This window comes from Miniopterus natalensis, chromosome 12, assembly GCF_054644295.1.
Source record: "Miniopterus natalensis isolate mMinNat1 chromosome 12, mMinNat1.hap1, whole genome shotgun sequence".
NCBI classification, from domain to species: Eukaryota; Metazoa; Chordata; class Mammalia; order Chiroptera; family Miniopteridae; genus Miniopterus; species Miniopterus natalensis.
The window spans coordinates 36,197,645-36,217,379 of NC_142092.1; the positions used below are offsets into that span (position 1 = coordinate 36,197,645).

Genomic DNA, 19,735 nt, shown 5'->3' on the forward strand with positions numbered 1-19,735 from the left:
CTAGCTCTTGAATTCTATGGTTCTACCTTAGGAACTTTTCATGTCTCTGTGGTTAAAGTGACACCACATCCTTAATGTTCTGCAGAAAGAACATCAGATGTGCCCCCATAGTAAAGAGCAAGCTTGTAGTTCCCATAGACAGGGACCACTACTTACCTCCATCCTGAATGACTATAGAGTTCACTGTGGCATCTGAGGTCAGACGGAACATATCCCCCTCCTTGATAACAACTTGCTTTGCAGAATCTTGTCCTGGATCCCAGTTCCTGAGACGAGGGTTTTGATCTGGGCAATTCTCTGCAAGACAATGCAACATCAGTATCCCATCAACCCAACAAAATGGAAGGATACCTTTAGCCAAATCCAAGCATTACCATCATTTATTGCAATCTGCAATTAATGGATTGGCATATTTTAATTTCCTGCCATAAGGATGGAAATCCCACCCAGCAGAGATATGTCAAATCCTTTACATCCCCCATACATAATAAAGGTTTCACCACAAAGCTAAGTTGCTACCATCTAGTTTGGGTCAAGCTCCGCAAGGTCAAAATGGAATTCCCCTGAATCATCTACTCTGGAAATAAATCAACAGTAAGAGGCAAAACTGCGAATTGTCCTTGGACTCACACTAGAAAGCTGTCTTAGAAAAGAAGTATGTTCACAACAAACGCACTGATAAATAAAAAATGGAAACTGCTAAGCAATATGTATAGTAGGTCTTCCCAAGTTCTTTCCTGTGCAGAGTGAATCATTAGTAGGTGATAACAGCACCTCTTCCACTCAAAGGCAGTAGCTGATAAATATCACTCACTATCTTTAGACATGTACCCTTTCCCAACAAAACTGCAAGAGGCGAAAGGCTAAAGGCATGACTTCTTGTTTTCAGAGATGAGGAAACCACAGATTAGAGAAGCCAAACCCAAGATTACTGAGTACGTTGAGTGACAGGAAAGTTCCCCTTTAAAAAATGACATTTACTTTACTCGCAGTGGCCCTTGACTAGAATTAGAATTTGCCTCTTGAATAGGTGATGATAAAAACATAAAAGTGTTCTGCAATGTCACAGCTATTTAATGCATGAGACATTTAGTTTCTGCCATAATTTGAAAGAAGGGGGGGACATCACACCAATCTGGATCAACTAATGACCACATTTATTGAGGATCAATTTGTCTACTCTATATTAGATACTGTAAAATTTTTTATATGCATACATACGTGTGTGTGTGTGTGTGTGTGTGTGTGTGTGTGTGTGTGTGTAGAGCAATGAGTCCACAGCCCTCCAAGCTTATAATCTAGCTTGGGAGAAAAAGCCACAATATATGAAGTAATTAAATGCTGAACACTGTGGTAGTTACTTTAGGTACAAAAGAGCTCAGAGAAAGGAGGGGTGGGGCAGCGGAGCCTACGGCAGCTTCAGTGAACAGGTGACAGCAATAGGCAAGATCTGCTTGGAAGTCACATGAAGGTGGAAGGTACACATTTGGAAGTAATACGAGAAAAAGTAAAGAAACTGCGCGCAGCACAAAGGTGCCATTTTTCATAGGAAGAAAATTCTGATTTCTCATTTTGAACTTGTATAACACTAATGCAAACATCGTATTTCTTAGCACTCACGTTGTGGTAGGCTCATGCTTTCTCTCTGAGGTGACAGTAACTACTACAGTTAAAATTAGTCCTGCTAGTTAAGACCTTGGCAATTATTTCATGAAATTAATTTTTATAGAAGTTTCATAATCACTGATATTTAATTCTATTAAATCAGTGATCACCACTGATATAGTAAGAATAATCCTTAAACTTTCCTTCCCATCAAAGAAACAAGAAATTTCTAGAATTTGTTCTGACTTAATACTGAGGATTTCTTAAACTTTTCTCCTGCCTCCCTCTCTTGCCATAAAACATTGAGCTGGAATTCTCCATAATATCGTATCAGAAGCAGACGTATGCCCCATGGAACAAGCACTGTACCTGCTATGGAGAAGGAAATCCAGTCTTTTGATATCTAGAACCTCCTACAATAGTTACATAATTCCTTAATTGTTTATAATTATTCCTCAGGACAACATGCTTCATTGGAAGCATCACCAAAAACTCCAGGCTGTTTCCTTCCAGTAAAGTACATTTATTGAGAAAAATGTGTGGTCAGCAGAAAGCTTTGAAAAATAGCTTGGCCTGCCCCACCTTCCCAGCTACCCACTTGTTGAGCCATGGGTGCATTATCAAAGTTATGTAAGAGCAATAACCACAGTGAGGCTGACCCTGAAATACTTTGGCATACCAGATCTTTCCACTGATATTCTGCACGTATTCTGCCAAAACATGAAACTAAAGAATGTTGGTTCAAGGAACCACATCAGCAATTCAATGTCTTAAATGGAATATGAAAACATGAGTTAAAGCCACAGATTCCTGCTCTGATTTGCCACTAACTTGGCATCCCTTTATTGCAAATTACTTGGAAAAGATAAAGCAGCAGCAGTGAGCGTGGTTATTCTGCTGGAGAAAAGGGGAGAGAAAGCCAATGCTACGTGCAATGAAGAGCTACATTACAAAATCATGTGGTCTACTGGCGTGGCCAACAAAGATGTTGATACCAACATCGCTCTTACTTCAGGTCTATTTAAAAGTATTGACACTACCTCTCCCCAGGACCTTAAAATCCATAAAACCCTAAATCACCCAAGAACACTAAATAAAATAATATTTGTAAGTCATAAATAAATGGTAAAGTGCTTCTCAAATGTTATAGCCACTTACGGAGACATCTAATTTGACAAAAATATGTTGTAGACTAAAAAAATGCAGATAACTATGGTGCCCAGTCCAGGACGATATGGTCTACTGCTCCTCCCACAGCCCTGAGCCCTCTGATTTTCACATGGATGGATGAGATTTTGTTATGAGGCCGTTCTTTGTTGGTATAGTATTTAGGCCAACTAACTACAAACTTCTTCAAAATCATCCAAAATATTAATATATTACAACTTGAAAAGCAAAAGCCTTTAAGAAACTGCAACCTCCCTACATGATGTTTGAAGTAATGAATGATTTTTAGAGAAATATTTCAGAAATCGCACCTTTTAATGGATGTTTTCCTTTCAGAATATATATTGTTCCTCAGAAACATTGGAGGCTTCTCTTTTAAAACAGTCCTCCAGCCAGGTGCAAACCATATAACACAAATCTTATTAGTTTCACATATATGTGTATTTTTAATTATTTATTCATTTGAGAGAGAGAGAGGAGAACATCGATTCTTTGTTCCACTTACTTATGCATTCATTGGTTGATTCTTACATGTGCCCTGACCAGGGATCGAACCATAACCCTGGTGGTGCGGAACGATGCTCCAACCAACTGAGCTACCTGGCCAGGGCCTTCACTTATATTTTTTTAAAAATCAAATGTAGTTTATAACTACAGTTAGTGATTTTTATCAGTAAAAACTGGCAGTGGGAAAGTCTTATCTCCCACAAAGGATGAAATTGTGCTACCACGAGAATTCAGTAAAGACTCTTAAAACTAGCATTTTGAAAAGAAATACTTCAAGAATGTATTGAGCACTGGGACAAAGGGACAAAATGGAAAGCAAGAATCATCCTGTAATTTTGTCATTTTCAATGGATTCCTTTAACAATTGCTCATTCAGAGGTTATAGCTCATATTAACTAATTACATGTTACGTAGCTAGAGCCAACTTAAGGTATAAGAGTTTTTAACCTCGTTCTACTATTTCCTTCCCTTCTTTCTTCTCCTAGAAATATGTTCTATATACATACACACACACAGACACACACACACACAGTCACACAGAGAGACACACACACAGACACACACACACTTACCGTCTGGAGCGTATTTTGAGGATATTCCTAAAATGACTGCAAGTGCAACAAAAAATGAGAAACTAGTGATAGCAAAGCAGATGAAAGTATTCTTGTGCCTCTTCTGCTTTTGGCTCCCTCCCTGGGCTTGCTGCTCCTCGGGTGAGAAGGCAAAGCTGGCCCGGGCTTCGTGTCTGATGGAGGGACATTTGGCTGAAGCTTGGCTCTTTGGAGGAGGAGGGGGCCGCAGTGGGACAACCTTCCCTGGAACATAGCCGGAGGAGCGATGGCCGTTTCCATTCTGAGGTTGCAGGAAAGCAGGGGAGCGTCCCCTGGAATTAGTGGCATGCATGATACACTGTCACTGCAAACAGAAAAAAAGAAATTAAGGCTCAGAAATGTGAGAATTGGAATGATTGGTTTTCCCTTGGTGTGTTTTATTGTAGTGAAATAACACAACATAAAATTTACCATGTAAACCATTTTTAAGTGTATAGTTCAGTGGCATCAAGTACATTCACAAGATGGCCAACCATCATAACCACCCATTTCCAGAGCTTTGTCATGATCCCAAACACACTCTACAGCCTTAAAGCAACAATTCCCCATTTCTACCTTCTCCCCAGTCCCTGGTAAACACTGTAATGACTTTTTTTTTTAAATACCGAGTCAGCTTACATCCCTGTGTGGAAGAAAAAGGGGTTCTTTGGCAAGTAACCTCACAGGGTGACCTGAACATAAATTTCTAAGTGGGCAGGTCAGGCATATAATTTCTTTAGTTAAAGGTTTATCTTTGCCTTGAGCAACATACCTTTGAAATGCCGCTTTTCAGACCCCTCAGGCAAAACCACCCTCAAGAGAGCACATAATCTTTAACTATCCTGTAATCTAATCCCTGCCTTGCTTCCTCCCACCTTCAAGTAATCTCCCCTAAATTCCCTGCATAAAAGAAGCTGCAAACTACTATTCTATGAAGCATTTTTAATTTTTCTCAATCTGTTGCAATCTTGCTTCCAGGTGTATCCTGTTTGGTTCAAATAAATTTTTATAAAAATTCTCTACAGGTTTGGACATTCTTACGTCAACACCTAATAAAACAAACTATGTGGACAATCACCTTCACTAATCGTCTCCTAATACCACTGCTTATCAGTCTGGCTGCACATTATAATTACCCGCTAATGTTAACGCCCGGTGCCACACTTCAAACAACTAAGTCAGTATCCAAGGACCTGCTATCTTTTAAATGTGTGCCTCCCCTCCCCGCCCAAACATGTTTCTAATGAGCACCTAAGTTGTTCTACGGCAAATGTTCTCAATTTTTATTGTGCATAAAAATCACCAGGGAAGCTTGTTAAAAATGTAGATTCCTGGACTCTCCACCCCAATGATTCTGGCTCAGCTGGTGCAAAGAGAGCCCTGGATTTTACATTTTTTAAAGCAATACCCTGGTGACATAGAAACAGGTGGTCATACTTTGAGTATCATGATTCTAAGTTCTTCAAACTGAACTTGAATTTCACATGTCACATGAGGACCACAAAGAGGCCCTAACAAGTTCCCATAGGCAAGCACTCATGTTTAGTGATTCATTTCCCCCATTAGATTCATCTGGTAGTGAAGCAACTTACGTATTTCTGCTTGTATTATATCTTCTCTTAACTATACACTGTGAATTCATTTAGGGAGAAAGTCTAAAGTACATATTATCTCTTTAAATCCTCAAATATTGTTTTAAAATAGTAGGCATTCAAATATTATGGTTAAGATGATTAAAAAACAGTTCACACTCACTGTCAGGTACTGTTCCAAACACCTTATGTGTATTAAAATGTATAGGTAGATGACAATATCCCCATTTTACACACGAGAAACTGAGGCCTACAAATGTTAATTAACTAGTGTACAGGAGAAACAGGACTGGGAACTCAAGTACTTTTACTCTAGAGTTCAGGCTCTTAAGAGTTACACTAATGTGTTTTTCAAAGCAATTGAGAGGCAGTAATTTCAAAGAATCAGTTTCCCAAGGGTGAGCTAGAACTGTGCTGAAAGGACAGGGTAATAGTGCAGAAATTCTTCATGCATAAGTTCAACAGACTATACGTGGTTCTTTCTTATCTAAGAGAAGTTGACACACACACAAAAGATAGTCCTTTTTATTTTTTAATATTCTTTATAGTAAGCACTTACAAGTTTTTGAATGAAAAAATAAGTTTTGAATGAAACTTTACTGTTTCTTTGCTGAGGGGGGGGAGGGAGGGAGGGGAGCTATGCCACATAATGTTCTTATTGCAATGACCATGGGTAATTAAGATGGACTCAATGGCTTCAGAAAAGTGATGTTAAACCTCTTCTATTACATCCCTTCCTCAACAACTACAGTGTCTCAGAGTCGCCTGACTTCCTTCAATACCTTTATAATTAATCCCCCTCAACTTCTGCCAAAACAATGAATAAGACCCTAGTCATAAGGGTACCTCCAAATTGCTCTAAACTACAGCAAATCCATTAGCACAAAACGTGGTCATTAGAGAAGCCACAAATAAGTGTTCCCAGGACCCAACCAGCCTGGAAATTAATGGGGACAGAAAGGGAATCTAATCAGGAATTGATGCCGACTTTACATCAGGCAAAGGACATTCACAGAGTCAGTGTGCCCGTCAAAAACACTCGGTCCATGGGGTGTGATTTCTTAAGCAAAAGCTTAAGCTCCATGACAAAGGGAAAACAACTCGATTTAAGGTGCTGCTGAAGAAACTGCTGCTTGTGCCAAGGAGCAGAATGAAATAATGGCTACATCCTGCTGGAACAAATGAGAGACTCTAACAAAGATCCCTTTATGATGGTCTATTAACAAAGACAGGACTAAACTAGATATTCTTGAGTGCCAGCCTCGCTAGGGTGGGAGGGAATCAGGACTATGATGTGCTCTGAAATGAGTGGGGCTCTTTTGTTTGAGGCTGCAATCATCGGATACTTCATTGTTTCAGGGTGAGAAAGGTTGTTACTTAAAAGGCTGGAGAGGCCCTTTGTGGGAGATAATGTGTCACCAGATGTACCAGCAAGAAAATAAAAGGCAGGGAGAAGCTAAATGAAGCCACCACCCCACTGGGAATAAAATGTGCCTTCACGTTCACAAGATGGCACCATGAAAATTCAGATGGTGTCTACTCCAAATTAAAATGGTCAAGAAATCAAAAATAATCACTGTTGCATTTTTCCCCATAGCCCTTTTGCAAAACTATGTTTTCCTCCATATGTATTCTGAACCCATTATTTCTATTTTACTGAAAAACATATAAATGCATAAGCAGTAAACCTATTTCTAGAAGTAATACATTTCTTATCGAAAAATCACATTTTATGCAAATTCCCTCACTGTATTACAATTTTTAAATATATGATACAAAGATAGTGCTTTAGAATTTCACTTTACATTTATGAGTTTGCATTAAGAATAGTATTATGACTCAATTACTTTAAAATATATTGATTGCTGGTTATAGATATTAATTATTCATGGGGGAAAACTGACATTTCATTCATTCAATAAGCAATCGTGAGCTCTTGTGGTTATTAGAGGATTGTGGTAGAAACTAGGGGGCATAAACAAAAGATTTACAGCATCCCAAGAAATGCAACTCCTAAATTCAATTTGAAATCACTTGATTGAAGGCAGAGGGAAACTGACCAAGGAAATGCTGTGAAAATGGTGGCCAGGATCCCAGGCTATCTCAACAATGACCGTTTAATCCGTAAGGTTCTTAGTACTTGTAGCATTAGTTTGAGTTTGGAGTCCTGAGAACAAAGCAAGAACCTAATAAAGGAAAGAAGCTGAAGAAGAGCTTCCTCTGGCTTTCAAGACTTCAAGGAGAGCACCATTAAGGTGCCATTTTAAAATTTTTCTTACAGACCAATGTTTTCACTTAATACACTGTAAATTTGTTTATATTACCTGTCATTTCTAAGTGGGAAGCACATACTGTATAGAAGAAACACATCCATATTTAATGACACATTTTAGGAGCCATTGCAGCCTGTGCTAAACCCCTACACAATCCAAAATGGGGTAGAAGCCAAGTCATTCATAGTGAATTTGGAAATAAATTCCACAAAGGTTTTGAAGCATAATTTCTGGTACTTAGATGTTCCTTGAAAGAGTTACCTTGTGAATATTTATTTCCTGTGGATGATAAAAAAATGGTAGCCCAAAAGGCTTGGTAATAATTAATTAAAAAATGAAATCATGCAATTAAAGCTTTGCACAGGGAATTTAGCCAAAAAATTAAAGTAGATAATGAAAGAACTAAGAGTATGAAAACATCATACCAACTTACAAGATATAAATACAAATGTTGAAAAAAGGGGAAGCATTCAAAACCTAGTTCTTTTGTCTAATTCTCAGTTTCCCTCACAAAAAAAAAAACACCTTAAAAACTTGCTGTCATTTTAAATAAAATTCTTCTCTTGGATAAAAAGACTGTATATATCCTCAAACAGTAACTCAAGGTGGGAGGCACTTACACAGTTGGTAGGAGCAGTCAATTAATTTATTTGGCAATAAATTACAATAAGTAATTACAGAAAGTAATTTATTTTTAAATTTCCATAACATTAAAGGAGATCATGCTTGTCGGGGGTGGGGCTGTGAGCTATAAAAAGGGTGTAATTCTAAAACTGAGATATTCTCATTTAAAATTTTCAAACACGGTGCTATCCCATCCATGAAGCCTTCTCAGGATTTCACAAGTTCCCAGCCTGTTTTTTCTGCCCTCTGTTTAAAACTCTCATTAGATCATCTTGCTTTCTGCCTTATGTTTCAATTAATGTATGTACTTGTCCATCTCCTAAGGCTGACTACAAGCTTCTGAAGAACAGGGATGACTTACTGATCTTAGTATTCTCACAGGACCTTACACATAGTAGGTACTCCATAAATGCTTGTTGAACTTAGGTCTCTCTCTCTCTCTCTCTCACACACACACACACACACACATAAATACACACTAGAAGTTCCCATTTAACCCTTCTTTAACAACCTTGAGGCTCTAAGAAATTTGTCTAACCTCTCTATATCAGTTTCCCTGATTTGGGAAAAATTGAGAACATTTACTACTTCGAGCAACAAGTCAACGCATTAATTTTTACAAAATGCAACCCTAGTATGCAATCTAGTGGGTAAAAGGTATTAGTAACAACCTCTAGTGGGTAAAAGGTATTAGCAACAACCTCGAATAGGAATTCTAAAGACAAAGAGCAACAAGCTATCTAGACAAGCTCAGCCTTTCACAATGTTTTGTAATACCATGAAATGCAGTAGGCACACAGGAAAAAAGAAAATGTTCCATTCCACTTTGTATTGTCATGCTGACAGCCAGTAAGTGCTGTGATCCAAGGGGAAGTCAGGAAAGTCTTCTTAATACAGAGACAGCAGCAGTAACTCAAAACTAATCAGGGGTCTTTAAAAGAGCTGAGTTTTCATGTTCTTTCTAACTGCTGAGATGCTAATAGAGACCACAAATCCACTTCCATTCATGCTTAGCACTTAAACACAGTGGCTGAGGACACTTGCCCTGTAGGTCATATGATATACCCAGTCCTCCAAATCATCCAGTCCCTGCAACCCAACACAGAGGAGTGCCATGCATATTGGCCCCACCATATTGAACATCTAATGAAAAGGCAATGATTTTGATTCACATAAGCTCTTTTAAATCCTACCTACTCTTGTTATGGGAACATATTTTTGAATGAAAAATGCAGGCTTGTGAGAATAGTAAAGAAGCTGGCATGATCTCATCAAGATTTTTTTCTTCTTTGATCAATGACTTAATTCTTAAAACAATATCCAACCTACAGTTCTACAAATTACAGTCTTTTACAAGAGTTTCAGTACAACTATGCAAAATCTTTTATTAAGATCTTAGCAGGTCTTTATAAAACATTGACTCATATATTCATCATAGCAAAAAAGCAAAACATGCCAGGAGAGAGAGGTATTCATGAATTATCATGAAAACAAATGAGAGATGTTTATAATTAATAAAATTTTTAACCAGCTCCTAATGGCCTTGAACTTTCAATGAATGGTTCCAACTTCCAATCTCCTGGTTTAGGAGAAAAACAACAGATAATAACATCAAGATGTTTTTCAGGTTTGGGGGTTTGGGGGGGGCATAGGGTGTTGCATTTAGATTTCTTTAGATTCAGATTATGTCTGCAGTTACAGGTAAACAATGGGCTCAATACCTCAATCATACAAAACTGTTCAGTAAGGAATAAACTTAAAAAGTTGACTATCAGGCCCTTTAATTTCTCAAATTGTCAAATAAATATTTAAGTGTGATCAATACTCTCATGAAGATTGTTTATTTAAATACACAATATAAAAATTTTCAGAAACAAAGGTTGAAACAAAGAGAGTTTTTTGGGGGGGAATCCTTTTACACACAGTTTAGAGGAATATATTTTATTATATATTCCATTCCCAGAGCACACAGGATAAAATAGTTTTCTACAGCCCCTGCAAAGGAATCTAAAAACTATAGCAATTTGGGAGAAAATAGACAGTGGGGGAAAATTAAGTTCACTTTCATTCAGAGATGCGCTTGGTTTTGTGTAAGCGCAGCCCCAAAGACTCGAATATCCTGCGATCTCCAGGTGGGACAGTGCCTTCAGCGGCTGCACAGTAACCCTCCGTGATTCCCAGGCATCCGCACTTATCTTAGCCCTTTGGCCTGTTTCTTTCCACTCTCAAAATCAAGATGAGTCATTACCACCTGCAATTATCTGGCACCTCTCCAAGAAATAAGACACTTTCCACAGTTAGCTGACTTATGTTGATCAGGATTCACTGTTACTAAGCTGATCGTACCCAAGCCAATGTTTAGAGGTAGAAGGGGACTGCACCAGCCTTTCGTTAGAAACTTCTCCCGAGGAAGTGAAAGGAATAAAGGACTGGGAAACTTCAGTTCCATTCCCCCACCTTCTTCTTCCACTTGGTCAATTTAGACACATACAATGAATGATATTCCCCAAAATTAAGCTACTATTATATACAAACACCAATATACACCAGACTTCTAGTTTGGTACCATGGATTGTTCATGTTATCTCCTCCCTCAGAAGGCAACAGCTCACCCAATATATACTAACTCTATTAAAATATAATAGAGAGAAATTATAAGGGATATTTCAAACAGAGTCTTAAAAAAACTAAATTTACTAAAACAATGGGGGGTCACTGAGCATTTGAGCTGGAGTAATTATGTGAGTTAAAATATGTATTATTTAAAGTTAGAAGATATTTTTTTTTTCCTACCCAGAAATTCACTTTTCAGTTAAGCTATATTGTACTCTTTGCCAGAGAACTATTGTCAAGAAATAGTAAATCCCTGGAAAACAAAAATTAACTAAAAATACTAAGAGTTTGCTTATGCTGAAAACAATAAAACAAACACTTACAGATCTGTATTTAAGGAATTCAGATTAGCAAATTAGCTACAACCACAAAAGTGGATATATCTTCAGCAAATTATATTGGAATCTCCTGTTAAAATACGGACCCCTTCAAAACAAAGAGTCTTTATTTATAATATCTAACACCCAAAGTAAACCAAGTAAACACTTGCCCATTTTTAAAGTTAAAGAAGTGAGCTTTAAGAAATATTTTAAATTCGTTTATTTCCCTCATTTATCCAAGGTACATGAGGCAGATGTCTCATTTTTCTGCCACCAAATAACCCTGTTAATAAATCTGTTAAACATGTCCATGAAGAGCAATGCTTGACCCTAAAGCCAAGATAGCTGATAGACAGAAAAGGCAGGAGAACATTACCATGGGCAACAAAAGAGAAGCAGAAGGGGGAAAAAAACAGATCTATGGACCAACAGGGAGGGTGACAATCTACAGAGAGGATGGCAATTTAGAATATCTGACACTCTTTGCCCGATCAAAGTAAAAAATTTTTTAAAGCAAAGTGCATAGGCCTCTGGGTGGAAGAAGCAAAAGATAAACAAAACTGGAGGAAGATTGTTTTTCAACTTGGAAAACTGGATAAAGAAGAGGGTCCTGTTACCCACCAGTCTTTCACTTGTTCCCTTTTTTCCGATTACTATTCCTCAGATTCCTTTTTCTCCTTCATTCTTTCCTCTGAAAAGCTGTTGTTTTCTCTCTCCCTCCCAGTTCCCCTTAGGCCACCCCTCTTGCCCCAGCTCCGCGCTGGGAGAACACAGCAGAAAGGCTCCCAACCTGCTGACAGTGACGGATGGCTGTGCAGGGGCACACACAATGGCAGGCGCGGGCATGTCATCAGCCTTGCAGCTGGTCTTCGAAAGAAAGAAGCCAAACCAAAGTCTGACCTGAGGGAGGCTGATTTAATTAAGGTTATAGCAAAGGGCAGAGCTGCCTGTGTGCTGAATTCTCTGCCAAGCGCCAGACAAAGCTTTAAAATACTTCTCAAGAAGAAAGATCCAAGAAAGTTATGTTGGTAGAATGTTAAAAGGTGGGGGGGGAGGGCGGGAGACAGAGATGTGTTTGATAATTAGGCAAAGATGTACCAAAAGTTCATGATCTACTGATACACAAACATCAAAATGCAGTGACAATAGGAAACTTATAATGAGTATGTTTTGACATGCCTTTCAAACTAAGAAATATTCCAGATGAACAATGAGATGTGCAGACTGAAGCGATCCAGAGCTACTCAATCCAGGATCAAAGCAAAGCTTCTATTAATGGCAGGGCCAGGAGCAGAGCTCGAGTGTATTATTTCTCATATCTACAACACACAGCCTATTTCAAATACAACATTAACCACTGAGGGTAAAGTCTTGCCAAACTCAGAACACTTTCAGGTTTGAGCATCTCTTATGAGACAAGGATTCTGCTAGATGATGGGGACCTAGTGATACAAAAAAATATACATGATCTCTCCCTTCAAGGAGCTCAAAGGCCAGTGTCGATGGGGTCAGGAGATGTCCCAAGTAAGTAATTACTGTGCATCTGGGGACAAAGACACTGGGCTAGTGAGTCTAAAGAGGTAGTCACCTGAGTTAATTAAATCCCTAGGAATGGAATAGAGTTTAAAGTTTTAAGAGCCCTGGCAAACTTACTTACCCAAATGTATGTAATCAGACTGCTGCTAACAGCTTCCTTACCTTGTGTGTGTGAATTAAAATCTACCACTGAACTCTGCCACTAAAATGACATCAGATTGTCCAGCAATGATCACTATCAGGGAAAACAAGCACCTCATGAAATCTTTCATACTCTCTGGAAGGCTGGCAGCTGAGTCACCTGCAAATGAGTTCCAGGCCAAAATACAAACCAGTCAGTCACAGTCCCTGTCCTTCTAGGGCGTGCGATTCTCACACTAGAGCAGTGGTTGGACTTTGCACGGCTGAACAAGGAGAAAATATGGTCAGCAGAATGGGCAAAAAGGGTCTGTGTGATGAGCTCAAGGACCACAAGCACAAACAGGGAGTGAGAAGAAATGCTTTAAGGTTAAAGCCAAGCTCAGATGACACAGTTACCAGGCAGCTGGGGAAAGTTATCCATGAGGTGACCATATATTTCGAAGGCGGACCACATGATAAGAACAAGCAGTGTCTAAACCAGTGCAGACACTTGGAAAAGCAGCAATTACATTAATCAAAAGAGGTCATGAACCATGCTGAAATGACAATTCCTCTCTCACTCGACCTTTTCAGCTATACCTACATACACAGCCTACTTCCTATCAGACTCCGTCTGGGAATGTGCCATGGGTTGCTGGGGAATGGCTATCATGAAACACCTATTAAGTAATTAAAGCCACATCTTTTGCATTAATGAAGTACAATATTTTTTTAAATCCTCATATAAAATTTATTTTTTATAGTGGTGGTACTGATAGTATTAAAAAACAATGTCATGCGGGTTTTTTGTTGGTTTTTTTACCACAATAAGAAAACCAAACAATGACTCATTTTTCTCATTTCTTCTGAAAAAGAAATCAGGCATTTGTCCTTGTGCTAAACTTAATCTTTCCAGTTCCTAAAATGTTAATTAGTTTCCAACCTCATTGTACGTGAAGAAACTATTCACTCTTCAGGAAAGTGAGTCACCATTAGTAAAGACCATTGTGACAACAGAGAGCTTGTAGTCTCCAAGTACAACCTAATAATTAGGCAAGGGCCCCCAAATCAATAACAATTTCTCTCTTTGGAGAAACTGAGAAATCAGACATGACCAGGACATCTTGTTTGTGGGGGATGTTCATATGTTTTAAGATACATCAAATCAGAGTCAATAAGGACAATTCTTTTCTCAGTGGCTCAATATGGATTGTCTTCAATTGCAATCCTTTCAGGAAACAAAAATGTTCCAATTGCACTTCTATGCAGTGTTAAAGCCATTTTTTAAAACATATTAAAGCTAAGACCACCACAGCTCTCCTAGGCAAACTTTTCATGATAATAAAATCCCATCAAATGTTGCCCAATTTTTACTTCTTGTCCAAACTAAGATGGAGCCCTGATAAAAATAAACGTAAAATGTTTATCACTTGTTACCATGTTATGAAAACAAATGTCGTTACAAATCTGGTTAGAAGATTAGTCTAATAATAACAATTTCAAAGCAGACTTGCCTACTAGATCAAAGGACTGGTTTGTTAGGAGATAGCAATTCTGTGTTTTAAGTCATACATAGCTTCCGAGACTCACTTTTTTTTAAAGAGACATTGTAATAAAGATCCTATGTCTCATTCATCTTCGTATTGCTCACAGCAACCAGTACGCTGCCTTGAATGTCTTAGGAATGCACTAAAATATTTGCTAAACATAGTTCCTAACAACCAACATTAAAGGCTTCCCAAAGCAAGTACAAGAAAAGAACATGCAAACATAGTGTTATATGCTTTTACTCTATTATTCATAACACACATCTGAATAATGTTTCCAGGAACTTGCTTCTTCAAAAAAAAAAAAAAAAAAGAGTGCACTTCTACAATATTTGAAATATCTTTACTATTTATAGAAAACGCAAGTAAAGCTAACATTATTTCTATGCTTAGTTTCTTTTCTGTGACAGAAACTTATTACAAGTAACATCACCCCATGATATGCACCATATCATCTGTAAATTCTCCAATACAAAAAAGTTATAGTGTCTGCCTTAAACTTGGGTGTAATGGGTTTCTAAAGCCCAAATGCAAATTATTTCACCATGAAAACATTAAAATAACTAAACTGCTAACAAAACCAAACAGTAACAAATTAGAGTATATTGGAGGGGGGGGAAAATGCTGACTAGAAATAGGGACAAAGGGGTTCTTGTCCCTGTTCAGCCATTAATTACTACATGACCTTACCTAATTAGTGAGCCTCTCTGGGTCTCAACTTCCTCATTTCAGCATTACTTTTAGGGCCCTTTAAAACAGATTCAGCATGTGTAGCACTAACTTGAAAACTGATTTACACTCACACTGCCCTCCTCCCCCAAAAGTCACATTTCACATGACAGTTTTAAATATATGAGTATGGATTTCTATCAATGGCCATTTATTAAAATGTCAGATGAGCTTCAGTCCATTTCAAGACAAGAATTCAAGCAAGTGTATTAAAGCAAGCAGTGCTTAAAGATTCAAGTTTCAGCGAGACAGCAGCTGCTGTTATTGACAGAACAGCTTTTCTCTAACAGTATAGCTGAAAATTACATCTCTTTACAAATGCAGAAAACTAGTTAAACTAGGGGGATTTTTTTTAAATTTATTTTTCAATTACACTTAACATACCATATTATATTGGTTTCAGATGTACAACATAGTGATTAGACATTTATATACCTTTATGAAGTGATCACCCCGGTAAGTCTAGTACCCATCTAATCTAGCAGGGGGGATTTTTATGGTCTCAACAATGCAGATGCATAGCTCTCTTTTCCTTTTCTATATTCATCTTGTTAGGACAGAGAATGGGCTACCTTGACTTGAGAGGCAGGGTGAAGACTATGGAAGTTATAGAACAGACCCAGACAAGCCCCTCTAAATTGATGTACTGTACTAGAGAGCCCATCCTTCCAATTAGTGCTCACAACCCAAACGCCATGAAAAGATTTCCAGCGGCTGGGATGCCTGAACAAGTGAGGAACACCATGTGACAATAGCTAACCTAAAGTCTGAAGACTTTCACTACTGGGAACAAAATAGAAATTGGTGACTGAGATCCGTTAGACTAAATTACGATTTGTATCTATTGATAGCTTTAAAAAGAACATATTTTGAATGTACCTTTTGATACCAAAAGACACTAGCTTGTACGGTACTTCACCATATATATATATATATATATACACATATACATATATATACATATATACATATATATACATATATATACACACATATATATATACATACACACACACACACAGCAAATCTAAGTTAATCCTCAAAGAATTCCATAAAGTACTTTAAACCCATTTTACAGATGAAGAAGCAAAGTGTGAAGAATTACGGGAATTGGCCCAATAGCAAGTGGTTAGCATTTGTCAGAGCCTTGTTTTAAACTCAGTTCTGATTTCAAGTCCTCCAAGCTTTACATTTCAAAATAGTACCTTGGATACGAGTTTTTAGGCCCTACTGTTTTGTCTGATTCAGGAAATTTTATTTTTCACTAAATTGTTCTGTCCTCACCCCCAAAAAAACTCTGGTCCTCCTTTGGGTTCATAAAGCATTCTATGCATAATTCTCCAAACACACACTTCCTGGGCCTTCTCATTGTTCATTTCCTTTTCTCCCTGGCGAGACTCAGTTATTCAACAGCAGAGACTGTCTTACCTTCCTTTATAGATAGAAGCCACCACACATTATGGTCGCTCCCTGTGCCGTCCCAAGCTGCAACCACTCCATCCAACTCCCTCTCCCACACAAGAACACTCCACAGAGCTGGTGGGCATTCAGTTTGCTTCCAGAGGGCCTGACACACAATAGGTGATTAATAATTGTTAGTTTAAATGGACGGTGGGTGGGAGGGTAGAGGATGCAATACTCACATTTTACAGCTCTTAACAAGGTACACATTTACATACAGCATCCCATGTGAGTCTTAAACTATGAATTTGACAGTGATCATTTAAATCTTTAGTGTAGTTCATCACATCATCATTCTCAATTTTAGAAACTTGCCCAGAGGTGCATAGCTAGTAAATAGCAACATTTCAATTTCAGTGTGGCCCACACCTAATTTACTCTCTTGCTTCTGTCTTCTGTTTCCAAGGTGGCTGCTTGAGAACAGGCTTGATCTTGCTCTGTTAGAGCAAGAATGAGCTGTTGTCCCATCCTGGTTTCCAGTTGTGAAATCTGAACTTCTGAAAGCCTGTGGGTTACAGCCCACGTCAATTAGCTGTCACAGAGGAAATCATGTAAGAATTCATCAATTGGACTTCCTGTCTACATACACAGTGATCAATCCTCAGCTTGCTCACTCAGGCACAGGCTGTTCAAGTAGAGCAGGTGATGACCCAGAATTCACTTCTAACCTCAATTTTCTGAGCCTGTAAACACACATTCATCAGATAAAAAACATCAGGGGAACTGACTTGAAAGCCAGAAGACTGACTTCCCGGTTCCACTCCCACACACTCTAACCCTATCCGGTAGTGCAGATACCCAGAAAGCTGAGGTGAATGATTTTAATGTAAAACCCCAAAAGGTGCTACCCAATGTTTACAAAGCAGAGGAAGTGCCTACTGCACTTTCTTCGGCTTTGCCTAGAAATGCAAACTCAAAAGAGCCCTTTGAATCAGCCGATCAAAGGCACACAACCAGGGTACGATGCCCAGAACAACTTGGGAAACAGCAAGCTTCTACAAGGGTCAGACCAACAGTAATAGCTCCATGCTAGCCAGCCAAAGAACCTTAAGGCTAAATATTTTAAATGTGTTTGTTTTTAACAAAGAGCGATTTCCAACAGGTTTGCCTGGCTGCCCTGAGGATTCAGGCCGCCCTCAGCTCAGGTGAAACCTCCTTCTTTCCCCCTTCATCTTCACTTTGTTCTAGGGAGAGCTCAGGAAGACAACATCTGCACACTCTCAATACGCTCAATTGTGCAACATCAAATCACACTGTCACACCTTTAAAGCAAGGAGCCTGAACCCAGGCCAGGGAGTGGCTCCAGGCGGCATAAAAGTTATTGAGATGATTAGGCATTCTGTTCTTCACTCCTACTGCTGATGAAACGAGACAAATAGCCACGTCTGTTTTCCTAACCTTGGGTAGAGAATTTAAGTCAGTGGTTTCCGCTCCTCAGCAAAGATCTAGTGGCACACATCAGCCCTCAGCAGAGAGCACCCGGGCAAGTCAGGCCCCAGGTTTTATTGCAAGGGATTGGCAACTAGCACTAACTGCAGTATTTTGGGGTCCTCACAGTTCCCCTTCCTTTGCCAAGACCTCACAACCCTGGCACTGGAAACCTGGGACTGAGGTCCAGGGGCAAGCTGCGCACGATTTTAAAGCCTCGCCTGACTTTAACAGAAAGCGAGGTGGGGGCGGGGGCCCACCAACCGCGGGGAATAGTTAAAGAGACAAAGATCCCCCCCCCCCCCAGGCACACGCGCGCGCGCTCCCCGACGCCGAGCCTCTGCAGCGCGCATTCCACGAACCTTCCACTGCAGTCGGCTTCCTGTGGGGTTCAGTCCCCCAGCCCAGACCTCTCCAGAAACTTTGGGCTGTTCACACAGACTTTCAAAGGTCCATTGTTTCCTTCCCCGTACGCGTAATGAAAAGAGAGGGGAAGGGAAAGAAATCACAGACCAAAGGTTCCCAAAGACCCCTTCTTAGGGTGAGGGTTTACTCCGGGGTAGTCTCGTAACTCTGAATCCAAGGAGGGGAGAGGCGGGGCGCGGGGGTGGGACAGAAGGTGCTGCGGGACGCGGGGGATGGGGGGTGTTTTCCATTTCGGCAGAAATGCCCAAGTGCCAAGCCGCCAGGAGCAGGGAAGGTGCCGGGGGGACCACGGTCTGCGTTCTCACAGCGGCCCCCAGGGGGCGGCAAGGGAGGCGGGGCGCGCGGCGGGTGACCCCACCTCTGGCTTACCTTTCCCTCCCCCGCTCGGCGTCGGCTAATTCAGGTGCCTACACCGCAATCCAAAGCGACGGAGCAGAGCTCTTGGCGTCCCCGGGCCCGGGTCTCCTCTCCATGGCCAGTGAGTCCCCTCGCGCCCCGGCGCCTTCCGCCGCCGCCGCCGCTGCCGCTCGTAGGCAACTGGCAGCCGCAGCCCGAGCCTGGAGGTGAAACTCTCCTCCCGGGAGTGACGCGCACTTCCCTCCGCCTCCGCCTCCGCCTCCGCCTCCTCCAGCCCCGAGCCTCGGGGGCCGGGGGCCTCGGCTCGCGCTCTCCCGGAGCAGCCTCTCGACTTTCCTGCTCCTTCCCCTCCGGGAGGAAGAGGAGGAGAATCGCGGCCCGGGCGGCGCGGGCCGGAGCGCCCCCGCGACAAAGGAGAGGAGGCGGCGGCACCGCGCGGAGCGGGCTCCCGGGAGGCGCGCTTGTCCCTAGTCGGCGGGCGCCGCGGCTCGCTAGGGTCGCGCTCAGCCTCCGCCGGCCAGACAAGCTACCCGGCTCTCCGGGGCCGAGGGCTGCGGATTGGGCGGGCGCGCGGGCGGGCAGGACCCGGGAGGTGGAGGGAGAGGCGGAGCCTACAGGCCGGGGAGGCGGTGGCCGCGCAGGGCTCCTCCCGCCACTTGGGCTCCGCGCGAGCCGGCGACCCGGGCTCTCGGAGCCTGTGCCCGCGGCGCCCAGGACCGGCTCCCCGGCGCGCGGCCGCCGGGGCGGGCTCTCCAACCCGCGCGCGGAGCTGCCGCCGCCAGCCCGCACCCTGCCGCGCTGCGCGCACCCGGCCTGACCTGCGCCCCCATCACCTCCAGG

The 19,735-nt window shown here is 41.0% G+C and overlaps 1 protein-coding gene across 2 annotated transcripts in view; it reads right to left on the reverse strand.

Annotated features, from left to right (window-relative positions):
- Nucleotides 1-19,017, reverse strand: part of CEMIP2 (cell migration inducing hyaluronidase 2) — a 65,870-nt gene extending 46,853 nt beyond the window's left edge. The window contains exons 1-3 of one of the 2 annotated variants that reach the window (XM_087822701.1): nt 18,908-19,017; nt 3,852-4,194; nt 157-297 (exon numbers count right to left, since the gene is read on the reverse strand). In XM_087822701.1, the coding sequence (XP_087678827.1) occupies nt 157-297; nt 3,852-4,182 (472 nt within the window). In that variant the 5' untranslated portion in view covers nt 4,183-4,194; nt 18,908-19,017. Of the gene's footprint in view, nt 1-156; nt 298-3,851; nt 4,195-18,474; nt 18,681-18,907 lie in introns of those variants that run through there. The other variant, XM_087822702.1, reaches the window with a different exon arrangement.
- Between the last annotated feature and the right edge of the window lie 718 nt (nt 19,018-19,735).